Consider the following 23,690-nt stretch of genomic DNA (forward strand, 5'->3'; position numbering starts at 1 on the left):
AGAAAACCCTACAGTTCGTTTAGTTCTTTTATAATTCCAACTGCTGCGTTCATTATTCTTTATACTCCAAATCCTTCTTATGTGGTGTGTGCGTAATGGTTAGTAACGAGTAACGGTAACTAGTTACTTTTAAAAAGTAACTTTCCCAGCCCTAGTAAAAAGCAAATTGCCTTTGAAGTGAAAAATTGACGTTGCGCTTTGACGATTTCGTCAGCGGGTATCGTTCAAAGAAACTCTATGACTTCTTCGGGGTCCTTTGAATTATTGCCAAGTACTGAGGCAAGTTTAAGCAAGGGCATTTCTTCCTAAGGTTCTTTTATCGCCCAACTGCCCGTACTTACACTGCTTTGAAGAATAGCTTTGTGAAAGAGACCTGTAAAAATAAATACCATGTATAAATATAACGATAAATATAATGATATCAAGATTTATTTTCATATCCAATACTTTTTTTATGTAATGCTACCATTGTGTTTTGTATTAGAGCATGTTTAGGATACCTTTAGCGGTGATAACATTAAGAAGTGCACGCTCGGAGCACCAGAACTGTTACCAAACATAGTGATGTTTAATGGATCTCCCACATACTTGAATCTTTTCTCTCACCCATTTCAGTGCAGTAATCTGATCTTTCAGGCCTTGGTTTCCACTTTCTGTTTCATGGCCGAATTTTAGGAAACCTTTAAAACCAATTCAAAAAAATTTAAGGTTTACATACGAGGTAACTGGTATTAGATACATATCTTTATGCTGCTACTTTCACAAACAGACACTAAACATTATTCAGGAAATTTTAAAGAGAAAACCATCAGCACATTCTTATAGGAATCAAGAGACACGGTAGTGTCTCGCGCCAAGTATATGCGCAGCGAGACCGACCGTATACTGTTACGCGAAGCGACGCTTTCGCAGACACTCAGATTATTAGATCTCGATAACCGCTGAACGGATCAAGTTCAGAATAGGCTCAATGGATAGCTTGGGGTCGAATTATGTAATAAAAGTGTTTTTATTTTCTTCTACGTGCCCTACGAGCGGAGATATGGTGATGCAAAGCCTGAAATTAGCAAATTTCACTTAAGAAACGTCTTCATCGTTATTATTATCGTCATCATCGTCGTTTGTACAGTTCGTTCTTTTCAACGAGATAGCAGCAGCTAATATCGGTTTTCTCACATGCGCCAGATATGCGAAATAGCATGTACGGATGTATGTACGACGCGGCTGCGGTCCAGTTGATGCTTCAGATGCTTCAAAGAAAAGGGATAGAAAATGTTCTGAAACACTTGACTGAAACTGCAACACCACGACGACGAAGACGAAGACGAAGACGAAGACGAAGACGACGTTGCACCACGTCGATGACGATAGAGAGTGAGAGTGTGAGAGAGCGGGAGGACAAGAGAGCGAGTGAATGAGAGAGCGAGAGGGCGAGAGAGCGAGTGCTATGCGCGCGCTATTTTATTTTTCAATATTAATAATGTTTTCGTATAATAATATTCATCTATTATTTATTATATAATAAATACCACACAACCTATTCTAAAAAAGGCGTTAAAGGTGTTATATTTATTTCATCGTGTTTCATCAATATACAAATTTGACAGAATTGACAGCTGCCGTTTTCACGTTCCTAAGAAATAATAAATAAAATTGTCAATATAACCGCACTTACAGCCACTATGACATTCTGACATTCGCAACACGAAGTTCAAGTCACATGAAGTTCGAGCCAAGCGAAAGAACCAATCAGCATCGCGGAAAGGAGGCCTCAACTATAAGATACAAAAGAACTTCACGCAGTTAACACGCCTCTTTTAGAATAGGAAACATGTAAGTTAATACTTTTAAAAACTTTGACTGACAGGACTATGGCTTTTATCTCCTCATATATTATAAAAAAGAATAACATACTTTACACTACAAAATGTGTGAAATCACAACAAAATTACCTTTTTAAAAAAGGTACAAAGGAAAGACAGTTTCGAGTGACAGATTCAAGATGCTATGCCTTATACACGTATACAAACAATAAGATACCAAATTGGCAGCAAAAATCGCAGCAATATTTTTATCCAAAGGCGTTTTAAAAAACAGCGGCTGTAAAGCACGGCATTAAATACGAACTAGTAGCAAGAATTGTCTATGAAGATTACACTAGCGTTAAAGTTGAAAAAATAGGCCTAGTTGTACCAAAAATAAATCCTTGGCTAGGATATAGTCCAGACGGTGTTACTTTAGATCACAACAAAATTACCTTTTTAAAAAAAGGTACAAAAAAAGCGCCAAGTATACGCGCCTGAAGTTCTTTCAAAAAAGGACTCTACAAAACTAATGATATGAACAATTTTTGATTCGGTTTAGCAGCGCCAAGTATTTTGTAAAGAACACTTATTTGTATTAATAAATATATTTATATGTATTAAAATATTTATTCGTATAAAAATATCTGCTTAATATTATTATGTCCTTTATTTTTTAATATCAAAGGCTAGTATTCATAGTCCATTCTTATTTCCAAACGATCTGAAGTAATGTCTTAAGATGCTAATACGACTGTGTGATTGGTTTCAAATATCTTATAATTGTACTTAAGATGGTCTTAAATCAGAATCAACAATGAATATTGGCCAAAGAGTAATAATAAAGTAATAGATTTTCTAGTTTGCATAAATACCCATTGTAGTTGGTGCAATTTGTTCATATCATTAGTTTTGTAGAGTCCTTTTTTGAAAGAACTTCAGGCGCGTATACTTGGCGCTTTTTTTGTACCTTTTTTTAAAAAGGTAATTTTGTTGTGATAAATCTTACCAAAAGCCGAGTTTGTAGTTTATGGACACTACAATCCCTCCTTATGCCAAAACATAATCAGGTCGTCGAATAATATCAGAGCCTGACCCAAATAGATATCCTCCACCATGAATCCATACCATAACTGGAATCCGCGTTGTCCCATAGATAGTACGTCGTACATAAACGTTAAGATAAAGGCAGTCTTCGTCACCGATCACCGTTTCAGTTGATACATCTAGTTGTAAACACATGTTGCCGTTTTCGGATGCGTTGCGAATACCATTCCAGGAAGCTGGAGGTTCGGGATCCTGATGCAAACAATTGAAATAAGTAAACTTTGTGTGTGCTTTTAGTTTTAGAGGTAGATCCAGATAATATGTCTAACACTGTTTTCTTGATTTCTGAACATTTATATATTATACATAAGAAAGGTTCTAATTCAATACAATCGACCAGGCCTTTCTGGACCCAAAATGGACCAAAAGTTAGATTAATTAGATATTACGTGAAAATTAGATACTACGTCAGAGAGCTAAAGGTGGAGTTTAAAGCAAACCTAGAATGAAAAGTAAAAATTATAAATTATAAAAAAATTATAAAGTAAAATTATAGGCGTTGACACGGTTACGCTCTATAATTCTTGTTTCATGCAATTGCTACGGTTCTTTTTTGGAAGTAAGTACTTCAGATCTTATGTTTAACTTACCCTTGTATATATATCATTTAACGTAATTTTAGAAAGGGACTAGTTTTTGTATCACATTCACCTGAGGAGGACCTAATTCATGGTCGAAACGTTGTGATCGTTAAGAATAAATTTGCCACGTTGGTCAGTAGAAGGTGACTTTCTTTAAAAATTATAATGTGAAAAAATCGATTGGGGCCTTATACATCCCACAGGCCTCGGTCCCAAAATTTACTCAGACTACTAAATCGTCAGTCCGAACTTTAAAATACAAATTTATTAGCAATCCTATTATTTCTTCGATCATGACAAAAAATCGGCATGTCGTAATGTTTCTCAAAATAAGAACTTTGCGCATGTATTTTATTTTGGATCTATTGGAAGGGATTTCGTGAAAAGTGAGACAAAACTTTCTTGTTTCTCCTTGTAGAACACGATGCCATAACAAAAACTAGGGATTTCTATTTAAGAAAAGTGATTTGGATCATATTGGGCCTAAAGTGGGCACGTTATCGAAAATCTAGGTGATTCATCTAATAGCCTTCATAAAACGCTACAACTTATTTGAAACAGGTTTTAACCAAAATGCCATGTTTTCGAGTTTGTACGGTGTGAAATGTAAAATACATGCATCTTGTATATCATGAAATATTAGAATATGAATTTTATATTTTGGTGCTTATTCAAGATGTGTTCATAAAAAATTAAATATACATATATATACAGAGTGTCCTGTAAAGACCAGATCAACATTTAAAGATAAATTCTTGAGATGATTTTAAGACGAAAATTTTAATACTAAAATGTCGAAGCTATAATAGTTGTTTAGAATTATAAGCATTTATAGTTAGCGAATGAGACCGCCTAAAGTTGGCGCGCTCAGGCGTGGCACAACGCGAAGTAAACTCATTCAAGTACACTGAAATTGATAACAGATTTCTGAAAGAAATGTTATCTGACAGCTTGCGCTTTATGTATCACATAAAAATAAAAAATGCCCCTTTCAATATTAAAAAAAAGAAAATGTTACATAAATGTTGCATAATGTGCATTTGTAGAAATATTAATAAAAACAATCTTATCTCCGCATAAGTAATCTTTGTATCGATATTAACAAGAGGGGCGAGAGTCAGTTTTCGCCTTTAGCACTTAGCGCTGTGCCACGCCTGAGCGCGCCAACTTTAGGCGGTCTCATTCGCTAACTATAAATGCTTATAATTCAAAAACTATTATAGCCTCGACATTTTAGTATTAGGATTTTCTTCTTAAAATAATCTTAGGAATCTAAGATTTCCCTTAGCGTAATTTGCAAAGGTTGTAAGTTTGCAAAGTGGTAAAGGACTTCCTTATATAATACATTTTAATCAGTTCTACCTACATGCTAAAGTTTTGTATTAATTGTCTTATATAATATATGAAGGCTTATGTAAAATATTATAATGTATAATATACATTTCCCTTAAGCGTTGATCCGGTTTTTATGGGACATCCTGTATATGTATAATATTATACATTATGATATTTTATATAAGCCTTCATATATTATATAAGACAATTAATACAAAACTTTAGCATGTAGGTAGAACTGATTAAAATGTATTATATAAGGAAGTCCTTTACCACTTTGCAAACTTACAACCTTTACAAATTACGTAAAATTTTGAGATCAAGAGATACGGTAGTGTCTCGCGCCAAGTTCACGCGCAGCGCAATGGCAGCGAGAGACGGACTGTGTATCTTTACGCGAGCCGACTAGTTGAGACTAGCCGAGATTTGCGGATCTTAATAACGCGTGGATCGATCGAGTTAAGAATAGGCTCAATCGATTCTGCGTACTCGAATTATATAATGAAAGTGTTTTTATTTTTCTCCTACATGCCCGGTGAAGGGAGATATTACGATGCAAAGTCCACATCGTGAAATATTTTATTAAGAAACTCTCTTATCGTCGTGTCACAGAAAATGTACAGTTCACCTTTTCACCACTAGACGGCGTTTAAGGCAGTGTCGGTATGGCGCGTCGATACGAACGAACCATATACGAATGATACACCGATACGATAGAATAATAAATCCGAGCTTAATCCATAAAAGGATATATTTAAACCACAAAATGTACATTCACAGTTTTAAATTCAATGCATACAAGAACGCGTGTTAACGGTATGGCGGTTGGATTACAAAAGGCGAAGATCTTGTAAAAATATGAAACTCGTAAAATAAAACTTCTTTTGAAACAATTCACAAATGTGTTAAATCAATAAAAAAACTGAGCGACTTATAAAAGTCAATAAATGTCATTTCGTTGAATGATGTGAAGCTTCGTTGTTTGAAGTTGGCGCGAGTGCGTACGAGGCGCGTGCGCGTGACGTCACGAGACGCCACATCGGCACGGCAGTGCGCATTCTAGTATTTGTGATTCTAAAAAAATTTGACATGACAAATTAAACTTTACTTATTCCGATGATTAATTATAATATACTGGGTGTCGACTTTCGATTATAATATAAAGGGTGTCCGATTTTAATTGACTAACCCAAAAAACTTGTAATTGTGAGATTCTAGAAAAATTTGACACGAGAGATTAAACTTTATATTTTCTGATGATTAATTATAATATACTGGGTGTCGATTTTTGATTATAATATATAGGGTGTCCGATTTCAATTGACCAACCCGAAAAACTTGTATTTGTTATTCTAGAAAAATGTAATACGATAGATTATACTTTATTTTTTCCGATGAATAATTATATTAATACTGGGTGTAGACTTTTGATTATAATATATAGGGTGTCCAATTTTTAATGACCAAGCGAAAAAATTGTATTTGCGATTTTATAATATACTGGGTGTCGACTTTTGGTTGTAATATATAGGGTGTCCGATTTTTATTGACCAACCGAAGAATTTGTATTTATGATTTTATAATATACTGAGTGTCGACTTTTGATTATAACATATAGGGTGTCCGATTTTAATTGACCCGAAAAACTTGTATTTGTGATTCCAGAAAAATTTGACATGATAAATTAAACTTTTTGTATTCCGATAATTAATTACAATATACTGGGTGTTGACATTCGATTATAATAAAAAAATTAATGATATCTCCAAAAATTACCTTTTTTGAAAAAAGGGGAAAAAGGCGCCAAGTACACGCGTCAGTCGCAACCAACCAAATAAAAATTAATCTATTAAACAAATGTATATATACATAAAATTAACCAAGTAAAAATTAACTTATTAAAAAAATGTCGTATATATATAAATAAAAAATAGTAATGCTAAAGAACTTGCCGCTGCTACATCATCAAGTAATACGTTAAGGGGGCATATATACCTAGGAGGCCGAAAATACGGTAATTTTCTGGAATTTTTTCTGGGAAACTGTTGGAGTTATTGAATTGTGGGTTTTTTTTAGTTAAAAATATACACTTTAAAGAAGCTTCATGATTTTTTTATTAAAAAATATTGCAAAATGTCGGAGATATGGCGTTGTGAAGAGGCAGTCCGGAAAAAATCATCCAAAACGGTACCAGATGTACCTTCGTCAAAAATCAACCGAAACAAAAAAATGACATAGAATATTAAAATATATAACAATAGTTTTGGCGTATCGTAGCCGATTTCAAAAATATCGATTTTTGACAAAGTGGCGGGTGTTTAAATTTAACATAGCGATTCTTAAGACAAAATCCGTTCGTTTTCTCACTCTCCTAAAAAAACTATGAGTCCTAAAAAAACCCCCTACGATACGCGATAGATAATTATGTGTAGAATAACCCCTATAAATTTCAAACGAATCGGTTTAGTGGTTTTCGAGATATTTCTGGTACCAGTTTGAAAAATGTCGTTTCGAGAAAAACGCGTTTGAATATTCAACATATGTTTTTGTTAAGATGTGACGCAGCTATCGCTACGCCACGGCCGTCGTAGACGGCAGCTAACGCTCGCAACGCCTGCGGGCCCGCGAACCGCCATACACAAGGCCCCACCGAGCACCGCGACCCCCGGACCACGGGTCCGGGGGTATATAAGCGCGAGCCGCGAAATCACCGGCACCATTCCTCGGCCACAGCTCTCCAATTCTGGCCTGCCTAAGCCTGCACGTTGAGCAGCCACTCCGCCTAAGTTTGCACGCTGAGCAGCATTCCTAAGCCTGCGTGTTGAGCAGCACTCCGTCCGAGCCTGCATGTTGAGCAGCGCCTTCGCCTAAGTCTGCAGGTTGAGCAGCCCCCCCCCCCCGCTAAGCTAAGCCTGCATGTTGAGCAGTAACCCGACCGCCTAGCCGCGACTCCGCATTGTACGCCGATTCCGCACCTCCGCATTCCGCGACTCCGCGTTGTATCCGAATTACCCGCCGATTCCGCACCTCCGCATTCCGCGACTCCACGATAACATCCGACCCCGTAGCGTTAAGACCGCGTAGACGTAAGTAAGTGTATGCAATAAAGGATAGTATTCTGTTATATCCACACCTCCGGACTTATCAATCAACTACCTCCCTGTCGCCACAGTTCGCCGACCCTTGGACACTCGCGAACTGTCCGCTCACTCGTGATACATTACAAATAAAACATGAAATTTTGTTAACTTGCACAGAGTCGTCAATTCCAGGCCCATAATATAAGTCCTCTGCAGTAGATGCGATGCCAATATCGTCTAAATTTTGTTGTCGGCGACGTATTCGCGCTTCTTTCGTCTGTCCCTGCGCGCGTACCTCGGCTTGCGCTATGCGGCGATCATCTTCGCGCGCAGCATATTGGTGTGCGTTCGGTCCGAGAGAAATGCCCATAATGCTCATTATTTGTAATATTGAAGTCATACCATTGTTGAATATGCAAGCAGCTATGTATACAGCAATTTCTACTATAATAGCACCACTGTGCATTGTTTTTGAGGCTATTTTCCAAATTATATTTATAAAACTTTCATTGCTGTTGCCTAAACAGGCTACAGCGGGACAATACAATACCGTTATACCGAAGAACACAAAAAACCTAGACACGAAACCGAAGGGACGAGCCGTGGTCCAACCACAACATCTCAGCGGCGCGCCAACAATGTATTGTCAAGGTAATAACTTCTTCATTTTTTGGAATTTTGACCTGAAATTTGCACAAGACATTCTCGAAATATTAAATATTATGAATATGTAAAAATCCAAAAATCGATTTTTTTGACCCTCCTATACTGAGTTCACGGAGAGAACGACCACGCTTTTCGTCTGGTACGGTCAGATCCCGCCCTCTCCACGCCGGAAAATGGGCGTGGCGTCTCGTAGGCCAGAGCCGGCTACAGCAGTGGTGCCAGACTTGACACGCTGCCACACGCGCACACAATCGAAGAATCGTGTACGTGTGCACTCGGTGCTCGGGCATTGGCTGTGCCGAGCGCCGAGTGGCACACGTACACAGTTCTTCATTGTATGCGCGTGTGGCAGCGTGTCAAGTCTGGCCCAGTGGTTACAGTCGGTAGAAGGGGCCCGCGCTAGCGCATACGGCAGTGGGTAGACCACCATATAGTTGGCAGACAATTGTTTCTTTTTTTCAAATAAATAGTTGTAATCATTTGGAAATCATTTGGAGAAATTTGGAAAAGCATTTCTATAATTTGGAAAAGAATAGATAATTAATAATTAACAAAAATCATTTCTGGCGTATAGTTGGCAGACAATTGTTTTTTTTTAAATAAATAGTTGTAATCATTTGGAAATTATTTGGAGAAATGTGGAAAAGTATTTCTGTTATTTGGAAAACAGTAGATAATTAATAATAAAATGTAGTTACTCCTGTCAAAAGCAGTTCAAGGCGAAATTTCATCGGTAGTTTCCCTTCTATGATAATGAATGGTTTAAGCTTAAGCTATAGGAAATGTTGCGTCAGAATTTATTGTAAAAAGTCGCATGGCCGTTGTACGAGTGCGTGTGATCGTCAGATCGACGTAAATTGTTGTGAATTTTTAGAAAAATACGTCTCATCCGGTGGAGTGAGAAGGTTTTCGAATTAGTGCAGCAATACTAGACTGTGGTAATGGCGTATGGGTTAAATTTACCCACTGGGCCACATTAAATAAAAAGAAGAAGAAATGTTGCGTCATTTTCAGTTTCATTTCAGAGGACTTATAAATATATAAAGACATGAGGTATATCTTTAACAAAAATATTAGTTTTTTATTACTTGTTTTGCAGTCGTAAAAAAAATAATACATGCATTCGAATAAATCATCAAATTCAGTGCAATGAAAGAAAACTTCTATTATATTTTATTTTTGTCTGTGACATCGTTTGTTTAATTTATAGAGTTATAAGTTTTGAAGCGATGTTTGGCATAGGAACAACTCCACCTTCCTCAAAAAATACGGGAGACCATTCGAGCATATTGCGTTCAAAATGTTCCTATCCAGGGACAACGCAGGTATGAAATTATTTCAACTACTACTAGTAATACTGTACCACCGTCTCTCACAAGTTTACAGTTGTAACGCATATACCAAGATACAATTTAAACGCTTCATATATTCATCAGACTTTAGGCACCAGGAAATTATTTGGGCATATAATACAAATACGTTCTGTGCAACTACAATTGTTTATCATGAAGGCATCACCTATGCAGATTTATTCTCAAGTATCTAGTCTTAATTATGGTCAAAAACAAATGCCTCTAACTATCGAAAGTAAACCGACTATTGGGCGAAACCATTTTTCGGATAAGGTATATCAACAAATGTTTATTATCAACTTTTTTCTTATTTACTTATGTCAGAATTACGATCAATCATTATTTGTAGCAGAAAGATGAGAGGCCAGAATCCTGGACGTTGCCCCCTTTGTCTAACCTTGTCGCGGCCAGAGGTCATGTCAAAATCATGAACGAGAAAAAATTAAGGAAAAAGAACCGATTGTTTAGTAAAATACAGTACATCGATATTATGTTGTAATATTGTAAATATCATTTCATCTCGAAAATGTACGTTATCGTTTTAATATATCACAATAAAATTACCTTTTTAAAAAAAGGTACAAAAAACCGCCAAGCATACGCGCCCGAAGAACGCGTTCAAAGATGACCTCTATAAAACTAATGATATCAACAAATTTCGCCAATTATAAAAATGAGTATTTATGCAAACCAAAAAATCTATTACATTTATTCTATTTATTACATCTATTATATTTTTATACAACTAAATATTTTAATACATATAAATATTTCAATACAAATAAGTGTTTTTTCAAAATACTTGGCGCTGCTAAACCGATTTAATAATTGTCTTAATATTTAAATAATCTAAAGATTACAATAATTTCTTTACACTCTAAATTACATAACAACTCGCTGAAATACATACATGTACAAATGTAGTTAAACTTATTCTATGCTTAATTCTAATGTCACACACATACACACACATGCACGCATTCACAAGAGAGAAAGAAAGAGAATGAGGCAATTAACATAATGATTCGGTACCATTCCCGGGCTAGAGCTCTCCCGCTCTAGCTATCCTAAGCCTGCGAGCCGAGCAGCAGTTCCTAAGCCTGCGTCTTGAGCAGCACTCCGCCTAAGCCGGTGTACTGAGTCGCACCTCCACCGCTAAGTCTGCGTAATGAGCAGCACTCCGCCTAAGCCGGCGTACTGAGCCGCACTCCGCCTAAGCCGGCGTACCGAGCCGCACTCCGCCTAAACCGGCGTACTGAGCCGCACTCCGCCTAAGCCGGCGTACTAAGCCGCACTCCGCCTAAGCCTGCGTTCTGAGCAGCACTCCACCGAATCCCCGCCAAACCTCCGTGCATTCCGCGTCACCACAACTCAACCGCGTATACCGAGTCACCGCGACTCCATCGCTTAGCAGTGAGACTCCGCCGCGTATTCCGAGTCACCGCGACTCCATCGCTTAGCAGTGTGACTCCGCCGCGTATTCCGAGTCACCGCGACTCCACCGCCTAGTAATAAGCCTCCGTGTACATGTATAATTAATTAGCCACAGAATATATTGATTTCTTTTCCCTAAAAGGTCTATCAATTCACTACCTTCCCTGTCGCCACGGTTTCACCGACTCTGGGTAACTCGCGAGCCGTCCGCTCACTCGTAGCACGTTACAATATAATCATCATCCACATCTGTATCACAGTCTCCTTCATCAGATTCTGAGAGAGCTTCAATTAGGACAGGCTTTAATGGAGAATACGTTAGAATACGTTGATTCTGTCGAGCTTGTGAAAGATCACGTCGTTTGTCACTCCTCACATGGGTATACACAGTACAATGTAACCATCTGCCATCAAGATCCTGACTCATTTGTGTCCATAATTTGTCGCCAAATGGTGGAAAATCGTTGGTTGTGAAATGGCCAATATATTTTTCAATTAACACAATTATTTCTTCTTGCGTCACATTTGGTTTTTGACCCATTATTCTGTCCTTAAAAATCCTTAAAAATGAGAGAAAAAAACAAAAGCTTACAACATTTATATTATCTATTCATTTTTTTAGTTAATTGTATAAATATGGACGAATTTAATAGAGGTGGAAAAAATTGAGATCCATTTTTCATTTTCTATTTAACTGCTATGAAGGTTAATCGATTGTTTGTCTTCTTAGATAATAAAAAAGATAGAAAAAGATAGGGAATCAATATCTACTAGGTACCTGTTGGATAAAATTACCAAAAATTTGGAAAAATCAGTCCTGAGGCGTATTTTTTATTTTCTGCTCTTCTCGATTCGAGAAATATTTTCTTTATTACGATTCATTGTGTGTGCAACCGTCCTTTGTCTCAACGTCTAACCATTGACAATTGAAGTTAATGATTGATGAAGACGATTGTTTGAATAAGAAAAACGCGCTATTTTTAAATGTAGTTTCTTTGTAATTTTTTATCGTCACATCCTCAAAGTTTAAAAATTAGAAAATAAAAAGTAAGTTAAAGATTAAAGTTAATCTGTATTGGTGAAAATATACATAAGCAAAATGTTTCTGGATTCAATTCTATTACTACAGTGAAAAATAAGTTACTTTTCTATTAAACGATTTTGGGTTAAACTGAAAAACTGCTAAAAATATTTCTTTGAAATTATTCTGAGGATGTTGACGATAAAAAATTACAAAGAAAATTAATTTAAAAATAGCGCGCTTTTCTTATTCGAAAAATCGTATTGTTAACTTCATTGTCAATGTTCTACTATTCATCCTTATCGTCTTCAGCGAAAATGTAATAAGCATTGATGGATCCGACATGTCAAGACTCATTTTGTGCCTTACAAGAAAAAATATTTTTCGCCTGTCACTATTTAACATTATTTAATATTAACTCACCGGTTATGGGCACTCCATTGTATATCCGGGGGTGGTGGTCTCGCGACTCGCGCTTATATACCCCCGGACCTGCGGTCCGGGGGTCGCGGTGTCTGGCGGGGCCGCGGCGCTTGGTGGGGCCTGACGTATGGCGATCCGCGGGGCCGCAGGCGTCGCGCCGCTAGATGTTGTGCGAGACAGCCGTGACGTAGCAATAGCTGCGTCACAATATTTCCAAGAGTCAACCCGATGAAGAAAATCTAGAAACATTTGATTTGCTAATTTCAAGTGCAGATTGGGAACTAATTAAACCAGATGATTCCATAGACAATCTTAAAAGGAGATTGAGAAAGAAAACATGGGCAGCAGTCATAACAAGAGCGTTTTGGAACAGGTATAATTTTAACTGTGCATTTGTAGCAAAGTGGTCTCATGTTTGTCCTGATTTCAAACCTGAGAAAAACGACTATTTCTTAAAGTTTGTGGCCTATTGCAAAGATGGTCAAAGTTGCAAAAATATCATGATTGGTACAGCACGTGAGAAGCCCAATGACAAAGGATTAAGACTACTCATTAAAACTCGTGATACACGTGGAGAGTACCACAAAGAAATAAAACGACCTCTTAATGGTGCTGAAAGGAAACAAATAGGGTTAAAATTACAAAAGCAGAGTACTGCTAACTATCGAGAAGAATTATTGAAAGAAAATATCGAGTTTGGACAGGATGTTCCATACTTTGTTCAGAAAAACCAAATTTACAGGCAAGTTAGAATGGAGATGTACAAAGAAAGAGCAGGTATAAAGCCTAATGAAAAATTGGATGTAATAAAAGCTCTTCAAAAGTTAGCCATTGATTCTCGATACATAAATAATATCCACAATGTAGGAAGTATTAGGTTTTATGTTTGGTATTGTACTCAAGAACAATTACATGTTTTTAAAGAATACGTTCGAGTGTTGAAAGAAACATCACAAATCTCCATCGATGCCACAGGTCGTGATCAAAAGATTTGAAATTTGTCCAGGGAAAACAACCGGTCATATATTTTTATACACTGTAACTATCAACTTTGAGGGCATAACAATTTGTGTTTATCAAATGCTATCAGAAATTCAAACCCAAGAATTCATTGAAGACTGGCTGAAATTCTGGGTGTGACTTGGTGCTCTAGCTCCAGGTGAATCACTTTCTAATTACGAACGTGCGATACCAATGTCCTGTTGTTTAACTTTCAACAATATGAGTTTAAAAAACTATATCGATACTTGTTTTTTATGGGCTAAAGCTGAACAAAAACATCGTCCAGCAAAACTACTCATTCGAATCGACGTTGCTCATCTCATGGCTCTCGTATCCAAATGGAAATGCCTGAAAGATGAAGATCACCCGTACATAAGGAATTTCCTCCTTCGTTGTGTTGCTTTGTTGGTGGACACTCAAAGTGTGCAAGAATTTCAAAGAATTTTTCTTCTTATCTGTATCGTTGCATTACAACCTTATGAAGATACTGAGGTTTCAACATCTATTGTTCAAACAACAGTTTTAGATGCTCGAAAGGAACTGGAGCAGTCTATCAGTGACCGAAAAGTAATTATCGATGATCTCGAAGCTTCAACATGTTACCGAGAAATAAAAGGAGATAGAATTCAATCCTTTGAAGAAGGTGAGAGTGGAACACTGACACATCAGTGGATTAAAAAATTAATAACATTAGCGAAAACTTCTACTTCCAAAGGATCAGAGGTATCAGTGAATGCCTTTTATTTACCAGATTATATCAAAGAATGAGAGCGAATTGCGAAGGAATTTCCATTATGGACTGCTGCAGCGATTCCTGGTAACAAAAGTCATGCTTCAACTGCTTATCAAGAGGGTTATTTTGCACACATGCGAAGAAGAATTTTTGAATTCACGAATTTACCATGCTCAGCACCTCGATTTGTAGTTGAACACCTGGACAGTCTAAAAACTGGTAGTAATACACTCGCTGTAAAATTAAAACATTTTAATCATCAACAGAAACAGTTTTCACCTCCGCCTCAACAAGAAGAAACTTTTGAAGATAATACAGATGAGATGAATAATTCAGAACCTTTACCAAAAAGAGTCCACGTGACAGATGATTCAGACGTACTAGCGTATGAAAAATGGAAAGGACTTAAGAATGAACAAATTTTCATTATGAATAATGAGAATTCTGAACCTGTAGTGAAGGATAATTTCAAGATAACAACGAAACACTCTCTAAATCATGACACTTCAAGTCTTCTTGAAATTCCTGATTATGAAGCACAGAAACCTTTTTTACCTCAACAAGAAGAAATTATTGAAGATCATACAGATGGAACAAGAATTCATAATACATCAAGTTTTCTTTCTCAAATTCTTGATTATGAAGCACAGAAAAATAAATTTGTTGATGAAAATTTCAATTTAATAATGAATGAAATTGCAAACCGCAACGTAATCGAAGATAAAGTGACCAATTGTGAAGAGAATCCGTTTGAAGATATTCCTGTCAGCGATTCAGAGAAATATAAAAAATTGGATTCTGAAACATCAAGAACTCCTAAATCACAATCGTATACTACATTTTGCAGACATCCAGGATACACAAGTACACCACTGACTGATCACACGTATGCTGTTCTAATAGCAACTGATAAGGAGAAAGCACCAGAAAATAATCAAATGAAAACTACTGCTGAGATTGTTGAAAAGAAAAAGGAAGAAAAACTTGATAATAAAAAATACGATGATGATGACGTTCATTCTCCTGTATCATATCCAAGTGATGAATACAAAGAAGAAATTCTCAAAAAGCAAGACAAACCAGTGAAAAGAAAAGAACACAGGGTGAAAGCTCAGAGAGTTATTAAATCAAAAGGATTTTACTTTCAACCATTTCCCGAAATTAAATTACTAAATGAAAGAAAATCATCGCGAAAGAAAGGATTTTTATTAATCAATGGGTTAATCAGTAATCCAATAAAAATCAAATGTTCTCAATTTTCATGGAATTTCAATTTGGACGAAAAACATCCACAACAGTACAATGAAATTAAAGTTTTAATGAAAAATACTCGTGCCTTTGATGCCTTCATTCATATCATACAATTCAGTACACTAGACAATCCTACATATTATTCTTTTATTCAAGATTCAAAGAACAGTACTTTACAATTTATTACCAATTTTATGAAAAAAGGACTTACCACACAAGTAGGTATACTAGGCCGGTTCTGGCCCACTTTTCCAGCCATGTGGAAAAATCACGTGACCGGGGGAGGGGCGGGGGAGTGGGGGAGAGGAGGGGGAATGTGGGCGGGGTTTTTCCCCTTCCCTTGATTTTGTATTGGTTGTTCCCCCTCCACCTGATTTTGTATTGGTTTTTCCCCCCTCCATTTGATTTTCTATTGGTTTTTGTTATCGCCGGAAGTGGGCGTCGTCTTGGACGATATCTTTTTTTTCGGTTAGGGCCGGTTATCGCCGGAAGTGGGCGTCGTCTTGGACGACGATGTTTCGTTCAGTTACCAGACGTGATTTTCGGTTAGGGTCCGTTATCGCCGGAAGCGGTTATCGTCCTGGGCGACGATGATTTTGGTCACAGGACGTGATTTTCGGTTAGGGCCCATTATCGCCGGAAGCGGTTATCGTGCTGGGCGACGATGATTTCGGTCACAGGACGTGATTTTCGGTTAGGACCCGTTATCGCCGGAAGCGGGTGGCGTTTTACCCGCTCCACTGGATTTTCCGTTAGATTTTTTACCAACGGAAGTGGGTGGTGGCGTCCTGGTCGACGACGTTATTCTTTTGGTTATCCGCTGATAACGGTTTTCCCTGATATCACCGGAAGCTAGCAGCGTCCTGGTAGACGTTTTTTCAGTTAGGATCCTTTATCGCCGAAAGCGGGTGGCGTCCTTGTCGGTGACGTTATACTTTTGGTCATCCGCTGATAACGGTTTTCCCTAAATGAAGCGTATATAACGAGCGGAGCACGTCCGATCGAGCAAACGCGTCGGAGTCGGTGTTCCTTGAACGACCCGTTGCGATTAACCTTGTAACGATGCACCCCCCTGCATCGTGTATTTCCGGCCGAACATCCGCCAATGCCGCCCGCCTGAACACCCGGCGGGCGAAGATAAGGCGCTAAGCGCCGAATTATATTTGCGTGTTTTCCGCGCCGAGGAGGTGACGTCACGTCGGGATATTTTTCCGTACTCCGACCGTTACCCCGACGCCGTCGCCCCCTCGCCCCTAAGACGAGCAGTATAAAAGGGCTGTGAATCGCGGAGGGAGGCATTCCGTTCCGATCCGACGCTCTGATCAGATTTTCGCTCCGAAGCTCCGATCATCGCCGTTATCCGATACCGATTCCAGCTCCTAGGCTCCAAGCTATCTCTGGTCCGAACACGAGGGTTGAGCGTTCTCAGCCTCTACTAAGAGTTCTTGGCGAGACGACCGATCCAATCCCTGCTACCGATTCTCTCGAACCAGCACCGCCCGTGGGGTCAAGTTTTCTTGGCTTCCGCCGAGCGTTCTTGGCGACGGCCCGTCCGAGGTATCCGTAAGCAGCCATCGAGTCACCGGATTTGTGCCTGGGGGGTGAAGCGTGCTGCACCTCCGTCGAGAGTTCTCGATCACAAGCTCCGGCCAGACTACCATCCGTCTTTCCGTCGCTGCACCGAGCGCGGGGTGAAGTGTTCTTCGCCTTCGCCAAGTGTTCTTGGCCCAGTCAGTGCGTAGATCCACCCGCCATTAAGTCGGGCCGCGATTCTCCGCGGAATCAACCGCCCACTTAATTAGGGAAGCGTACGGCGCGGGACATAAGCACTAGAGGGGGGCAGGTGTTATCCCAACGCGACTCGAACCGACACGCCCCGCGAAACTCAGTACCACGCCCGTCGCGCAAATATTTCACGCAACTACAACACAGCGTCACGCACCGCCCGTTAACACGGTGCCCTACTCTGTACATATACTATTGAATAAATTGTTACGTTAAGTTGGTAACCATCCGTCTCTTCACTACCTGCGGCCTGACCATACGAACCCAGATCCGGCGAGTTATCTGTGCATAAGCACCACGGGAAAATAAACAGGTCGTTTCGACCTTTGGTTGCATGGAGCCCGGAAAGTCCGGTTTGAAGAAGCCCGGATCGAACGCCGATAACGAGTTGGAGGAGGCAAGAAGGGTCTTGGGAGAGCAGTTCATGGATGAAGCGGAATTGGATATCGTTTTTAGACAGTTCGATACGATTCTCTATAACACCTTCGATTTCGTGTATCGGGTCTGGAATCCATTACGATCGATGGTGCAAAATCTACGAGTGATAATCGCCTTTCTGTTGAAGTATCTGTGGAATCAGAAGAGGCGTAAGAGCGACGATGATGCGCCCGCGCGCCGCGTGAGCGAGGGTTGGCACATGAAAGTAACGTTGATGGAGACGTGCGCGCTGTGGATGGAGCGAGGTCCGATGAATCCAACCTGTTCAACGGAAGTCTTTCATAATTATATATCGAGTCACCTTCCGGATCGATTGTACACGCAGTACAGGACAGGTCTGATGACCGAGGAAACGATACGGGAATGGGTGCGCGAGTACATCGAGTACCTGCACGATTTGCCATTTGGTGCGCTTAAATCGTCCGAAGCGCGCGCTTCAACGACCGTTCGTAAGTCCGAATGAGCATCGGCGACGATCGTTCGCGTCGCACCGATCCAGTGGGCGCGCTCACGCCTAAACTTTTCACCAGACGCAGTGCATCGGTTATTCTCAAAATTTCGAGGTTATCGCGACGATGTTCCTGTTGCTGTCGGACGATAGAGGGATCCTCGGTCTGACGAGCGAGCAGTTGTGGTACGTTCCGAAGATCGTTCTCCTGGAACGATACGGCGACTACGTGGAAGGGTTGTGGGAAAGGTTACCGGAACACCTGAGGCGCGATCCCGAGGTGCGACGGTACCGCAGGTGCGTCGCGCACTACAACCAGCCCTGGCAGGATACGCACATTGACGGACTGGCGCCACTGATCAGGGACTGTCTCTCGTGTCGGGCGATCGAGGCGCGAGGATCGCGCGACAAGGCCACGCAGACGTAGGCGCGCGAGGATGCGGGATTGGGTCTTCAACGAACGCATGAGTCCTCTCGAGGAGGACGTCGCCGAGGTTCTCGAAGACGTGCACGACGTTCTCGGGGACGATGCTCCGGAAGAGACAGGGCCCGGGAGCGTTCGACGAGTCCCGGTAGCGCGTTTTCTGCACGACCGCAAGATCGGTCGAACCAGCGAACGTTCCGCGAGGCAGGGAGTCGCGATGCAAAAGAGGAGCGTCGTGAACTGGCCGTATCACGCGCGAAGGGCACTGTACACGCGGATGCTGAGAGAGTGCAAGGACGCGGAAACAGGGACGCGAAGAGAATCGTGGGAGTGGCGATACTACACGGAGGACATCGCCTATAAGGTCGAGGACAGGGACGTAGCGCTGTACGTCACGATTCCCGCCGGCCTCAGGCGGTCGTGCGGACTGGCGGTGATGGACGGTATATACCGAACGACCTATACCTACATAATCGACCTACATAATCGAAAGATAGGAGTGAATCACGAAATGTCGATAGATGAAAGACAATATCATAACGAACGGTCGAAGCGGGAGGAGGAACGGGCAAAGTTAACAAATGAACTGTCGAAGTATGAGGGCGTCCCATTCTACGTCGAGCGGTTCAAGGCGATGAACGAGGACGTTAAGGACATAGAGCGTCATTGCTCGACGTGCGAGCGACGCGTGTGCAAGTGCTCCGAGGCGTAGAAACGCGGGGACGATGGACAAGCGCGGGCTCACCGAGCTCGCCGGGCGCGTCGGGACGCTCGGCGCGTACCTCGACTGGGAACTCAGGTGCGACGAGTACCTGCGAGGATCGTGGGAAGAGTGTGCGGACGGGGGAGGAAACTCGCGATCGGTGACCGGGCGGAGGCTCGCCGCGGTCGCGAGGATCGCGAGACTGGAGGGCGTGAGGAACCGTCTGAGACGACGATTCTCGTACGTGGGCGCGGGACTCGGCGAGCGGACCAGACTCTCCTGGACGGGGGTGGAGACGGCGTTCAAGAGTCGCGTGCTCACCGATGCGGTGATCAACGACGGTCACGTCGAGCCGCGCCGATTCCTCGAGGACGCCCGGGACATGGTGATCGAGCGCGTGCGCGGTAGCCTCGCTACATTGAACGTCGTCAAGGTGAACACAGCGTTCAACGCGGAGTTCGTAGTGGGTGAGAAGACGGCGGTAAAGACGATCGCCACGAGGAACCGCGGGCTACTGCCCACGTCCGACCTTCGCGAGTGGTACAACGAGCGCGTGATGGAGGCCACTCTGGCGGCGCTCGACGAGTTTCAAGAGCGGGACAGCGGGTGGGCGTTGTCCAAAATACTGAACCTAACAGTGAACGTGAACAAGTACAACCCCATGCGCGCAGGGTGCGTCGTCGATATACCGCGCGCGATACGGTTGAAACACGCGGTGGTGAACGTGTGAGCGAGGGACAACGCGTGCTTCGCATGGGCGGTGGTCACCGCTCTACATCCAAGCGTTAAACACGTGGATACGGTGACGCAATACCCCGACTAGAGAACCGTGTTAGACGTCAGGGGTATAGACTTTTCGATGACGCTTGACCAGATCGGCAAGTTCAAGCGCGAGAACGGGATATCGATAAACGTTTTCGTCGAGGATGACGATGACAAGCGAAGGACTATCGCTTCGCTGCGGCTAACCGATCGCGAGCGAGACAGACGCGTCAACCTGCTGTACGTGCCCGACGTCCGCGCGGAACAGCCGGGGCACTTCGCGTGGATCAGAAACCTGTCGCGTCTGGTTAGCGCGCAACTTAGTAGGAAGCAGCACCAGAAGTACATCTGCGATCGGTAGATTTATCATCCTTTGTATCTATCTCTCACCTGACAATGTAGAAATAAATCATAACGTTACACAGGTGCCTGCACTACTTCCCAACCGCTGAGAGACTGACCGCGCACACCGTCGACTGTGGGCGTATCAACGACTGCGCGATAATTCTTTCCAGCGAGGACGATAAGCTGCTGGCCTTCCGGAACTTCAAGAGGAAGGAGCGCGCACCGTTCGTCGTCTACGCCGACCTCGAGTGTACACTGGAGAAGAACGAGGATGAGGAGGGTACAGCGAAGACCGGCGCGTATCAACGGCACAGGGCGTTCAGCGTGGGATACTACGTCAGTTGCGCCTACGACGAGTCGTCCGCGTACAGATCGCGTCGCGGGGAGGACTGCGTGTCGTGGTTCGTCGGCGAGCTCAGCGAACTGGCGCGGCGCGTCAAGACGATCCTCGCGTCCAACGCGCCCATGAGGGACTTCACCCCGGAGCAGCGCGAGGAACTGCGAGACGCTGCCGCGTCGTGTCACGTGTGCGGTAAGCCGTTCACGGCGGCCGACGCCCGAGTGCGCGATCACTGTCACCTTACCGGTCGCTACAGGGGCCCGGCGCACTCGACGTGCAATCTGAACTGCAAGGACTCGCACGTTATCCCGGTGATATTTCACAATCTCTCGGGGTACGACGCGCACTTCATCATCGAGGACGTGGCGAACGCCTTCGAGGGTAGCGTGGAGTTACTGCCGCTGATGAAGGAGCGGTACATCGCGTTCACGAAGAACGTCGCGAACACGGAGGACGGGAACGGGTGCGGAACGTGCGTGAAACTGCGGTTCATAGACTCGTACAAGTTTCTCGGCGCCAGTCTCGACAAACTAGCGTCCTATCTCGACCGGAGCCACGTGAGAATCCTACGGTCGGAGTTTTGGCATCTCTCCGAGGAGGATTTCGAGCTCCTGACGCGGAAAGGCGTATTTCCGTACGAGTACGTCGATAGCGCCGATAAACTGCTCGAGACTCGTTTACCGCCACGCGAGTCGTTTCACAGTTCGTTGACGGGTGATACGGTATCCGGTGACGATTACGCGCACGCGATAACCGTGTGGAAGAGGTTTTCTATCGAGACTCGGACAGTATAGCGACCTGTACCTGAAGACGGACGTTTTTCTCCTGGCGGATGTGTTTGAAAATTTCCGCAACACGTGTATACGGAGTTACGGTCTGGACCCGGTGCACTACTACACACTACCGGGCTACACGTGGGACGCGATGCTGCTGCACACGGGCATCGAGTTCGAGCTGCTGACGGACGTTGATATAGTGCTGTTCGTGGAACGCGGCGTGCGCGGCGGTCTGAGTCAATGCTCGCACCGATACGCGCGAGCCAACAACGGGTACGCGCCGTCGTACGATCCGTCCGAACTGTCGACGTACCTCATGTACTACGACGTGATAACCTGTACGGATGGGCCATGTGTCAGCCGCTGCCCAGCTCGGGTTTTCGCTGGGTCGAGGACGTCTCGACGCTCGACGTGAGCGCGATCCCGCAAGACTCGCCTACCGGGTACATCCTCGAGGTCGATCTGGAGTATCCGCGACATCTTCACGACAGTAGATATAGAGAGCCGGTTCTAACCTAGGGGCAACGAGGAGGGTGAGGGGGAGGGGCTGAGTAAGCAGGGGGAGGGGTGTCGTATATTGTTACATATATAGACCGAACATGTTGAAGGTCAGGCTGAGTCAGCAGGAGTATCATGTTCACATCAGAGGGCTGAATCAGCAAGGGGGAGGGGGGGTCGTATAATGTTACATGTGGTACAGCGCTATTGTTACCTATTGCGTCATCAGCACAATTTTATATACGCTTGGACCTACACGAACATGTTCAAGGTCAGGCTGAGTCAGCAGGGGTATCATGTTCACATCAGAGGGCTGAATCAGCAGGGGGGGGGTCGTATAATGTTACATGTGGTACAGCGCTATTGTTACCTATTGCAACATCAGCACTACTGTTATATAAGCCTGGACCTGCACGAGCATGTTCAAGGTCAGGTGACGTCATCGTTTTTGCGCAGTAAGTGATGCATATATAAACCGACAAGTGTGTCCGATCGAGGAAACGCGAGGATATTCCTGTTGCTGCCGGAAGACAGAGAGATCTGCCGTTTGACGAACGAGCAGTTGTAGTACGTTCCGAAGATCATTCTCCTGGAACGATACGGCGACTACGTGGAAGGGTTGTGGAACAGGTTACCGGAACATCTGAGACGCGATCCCGAGGTGCAACGGTACCGCAACTGCTACGCCCACTACACCAGCCCGGGCAGCGTGATCACATAGACGGACCGCCGCCGCGGATCATCGAATGTCACAAGTGTCAAGCGATCGAGGGGCGAGGGTTGCACGGATAGGTCTGTGACAAGGGTACGCAGACGTAGACGCGTGACCGTCGATCTCCGCTGTTCCGACGCTCGAAGATGCGAGATTGGGTCTTCAACGAACGCATGAGCCCTCTCGAGGAGGACGTCGTCGAAGTTCTCGGGGACGATACTCCAGAAGAGACCGGGCCCGGGAGCGGTCAGCGAATCCCGGTAGCGCGTTTTCTGCACGACCGCGAGATCTGTGTACGTCGAACCGGCAAACGTTCCACGAGGCAGGGAGTCGTGATTCAAAAGAGGAGCGTCGTGGACTGGCCGTATCCCGTGCGAAGGGCACTGTACACGTGGATGCTGAGAGAGTGCGAGGAAAGTTACGTGTTACGTAATCCCTCGCGAACCGTCAACTTGAACGACTTCCGGTATCACGTGGAGGACATCGCCTACAAGGTCGAAGACCGCGACGTTGCACTGTGCGTCACGATTCCCACCGGTCTCGGGCGGTTGTGCGAACTGGCAGTGATGGATGGTATATATCTAACGACCCATATCTTCCAGATACACGGAAATCGAGGAGTGAGATGTGAAATGTCGATAGAAGGAAGAAAATACGAGACGAACGTTCGAA

The 23,690-nt window shown here is 43.0% G+C and overlaps 2 protein-coding genes across 2 annotated transcripts; one reads left to right on the forward strand and one right to left on the reverse strand.

Moving 5' to 3' along the window:
* Window positions 1-19: 19 nt before the first annotated feature.
* Window positions 20-8,371, reverse strand: LOC109611033 (carboxylesterase 4A-like). Its single transcript, XM_026971122.1, is given in 5 exon segments — window positions 20-591; window positions 593-680; window positions 1,024-1,057; window positions 2,859-3,101; window positions 8,075-8,371. Coding segments are annotated over 5 exon segments (762 nt in total). The 3' UTR covers window positions 20-491.
* A 12,073-nt stretch (window positions 8,372-20,444) lies between these two features.
* Window positions 20,445-22,769, forward strand: LOC113562274. The gene is made up of 4 exons (XM_026971125.1): window positions 20,445-20,689; window positions 20,773-21,754; window positions 21,822-22,163; window positions 22,578-22,769. The coding sequence occupies exons 1-4, from the start codon at window positions 20,445-20,447 to the stop codon at window positions 22,767-22,769; spliced, it is 1,761 nt and encodes a 586-aa protein (XP_026826926.1).
* Window positions 22,770-23,690: the final 921 nt, after the last annotated feature.

The sequence above is a fragment of the Ooceraea biroi genome, chromosome 7, assembly GCF_003672135.1.
Source record: "Ooceraea biroi isolate clonal line C1 chromosome 7, Obir_v5.4, whole genome shotgun sequence".
Lineage (NCBI taxonomy): Eukaryota > Metazoa > Arthropoda > Insecta > Hymenoptera > Formicidae > Ooceraea > Ooceraea biroi.

What these genes read in the sequence shown, in the direction of transcription:
- LOC113562274 (XM_026971125.1), top strand. Translation starts at nt 20,445, where the DNA reads ATGACGCTTGACCAGATCGGCAAGTTCAAGCGCGAGAACGGGATATCG. An exon ending in AGTAGGAAGCAGCACCAGAA is followed by an intron (nt 20,690 to 20,772) that starts GTACATCTGCGA and finishes AACGTTACACAG; the next exon opens with GTGCCTGCACTACTTCCCAA. An exon ending in CCTGTACGGATGGGCCATGT is followed by an intron (nt 22,164 to 22,577) that starts GTCAGCCGCTGC and finishes AACATGTTCAAG; the next exon opens with GTCAGGCTGAGTCAGCAGGG.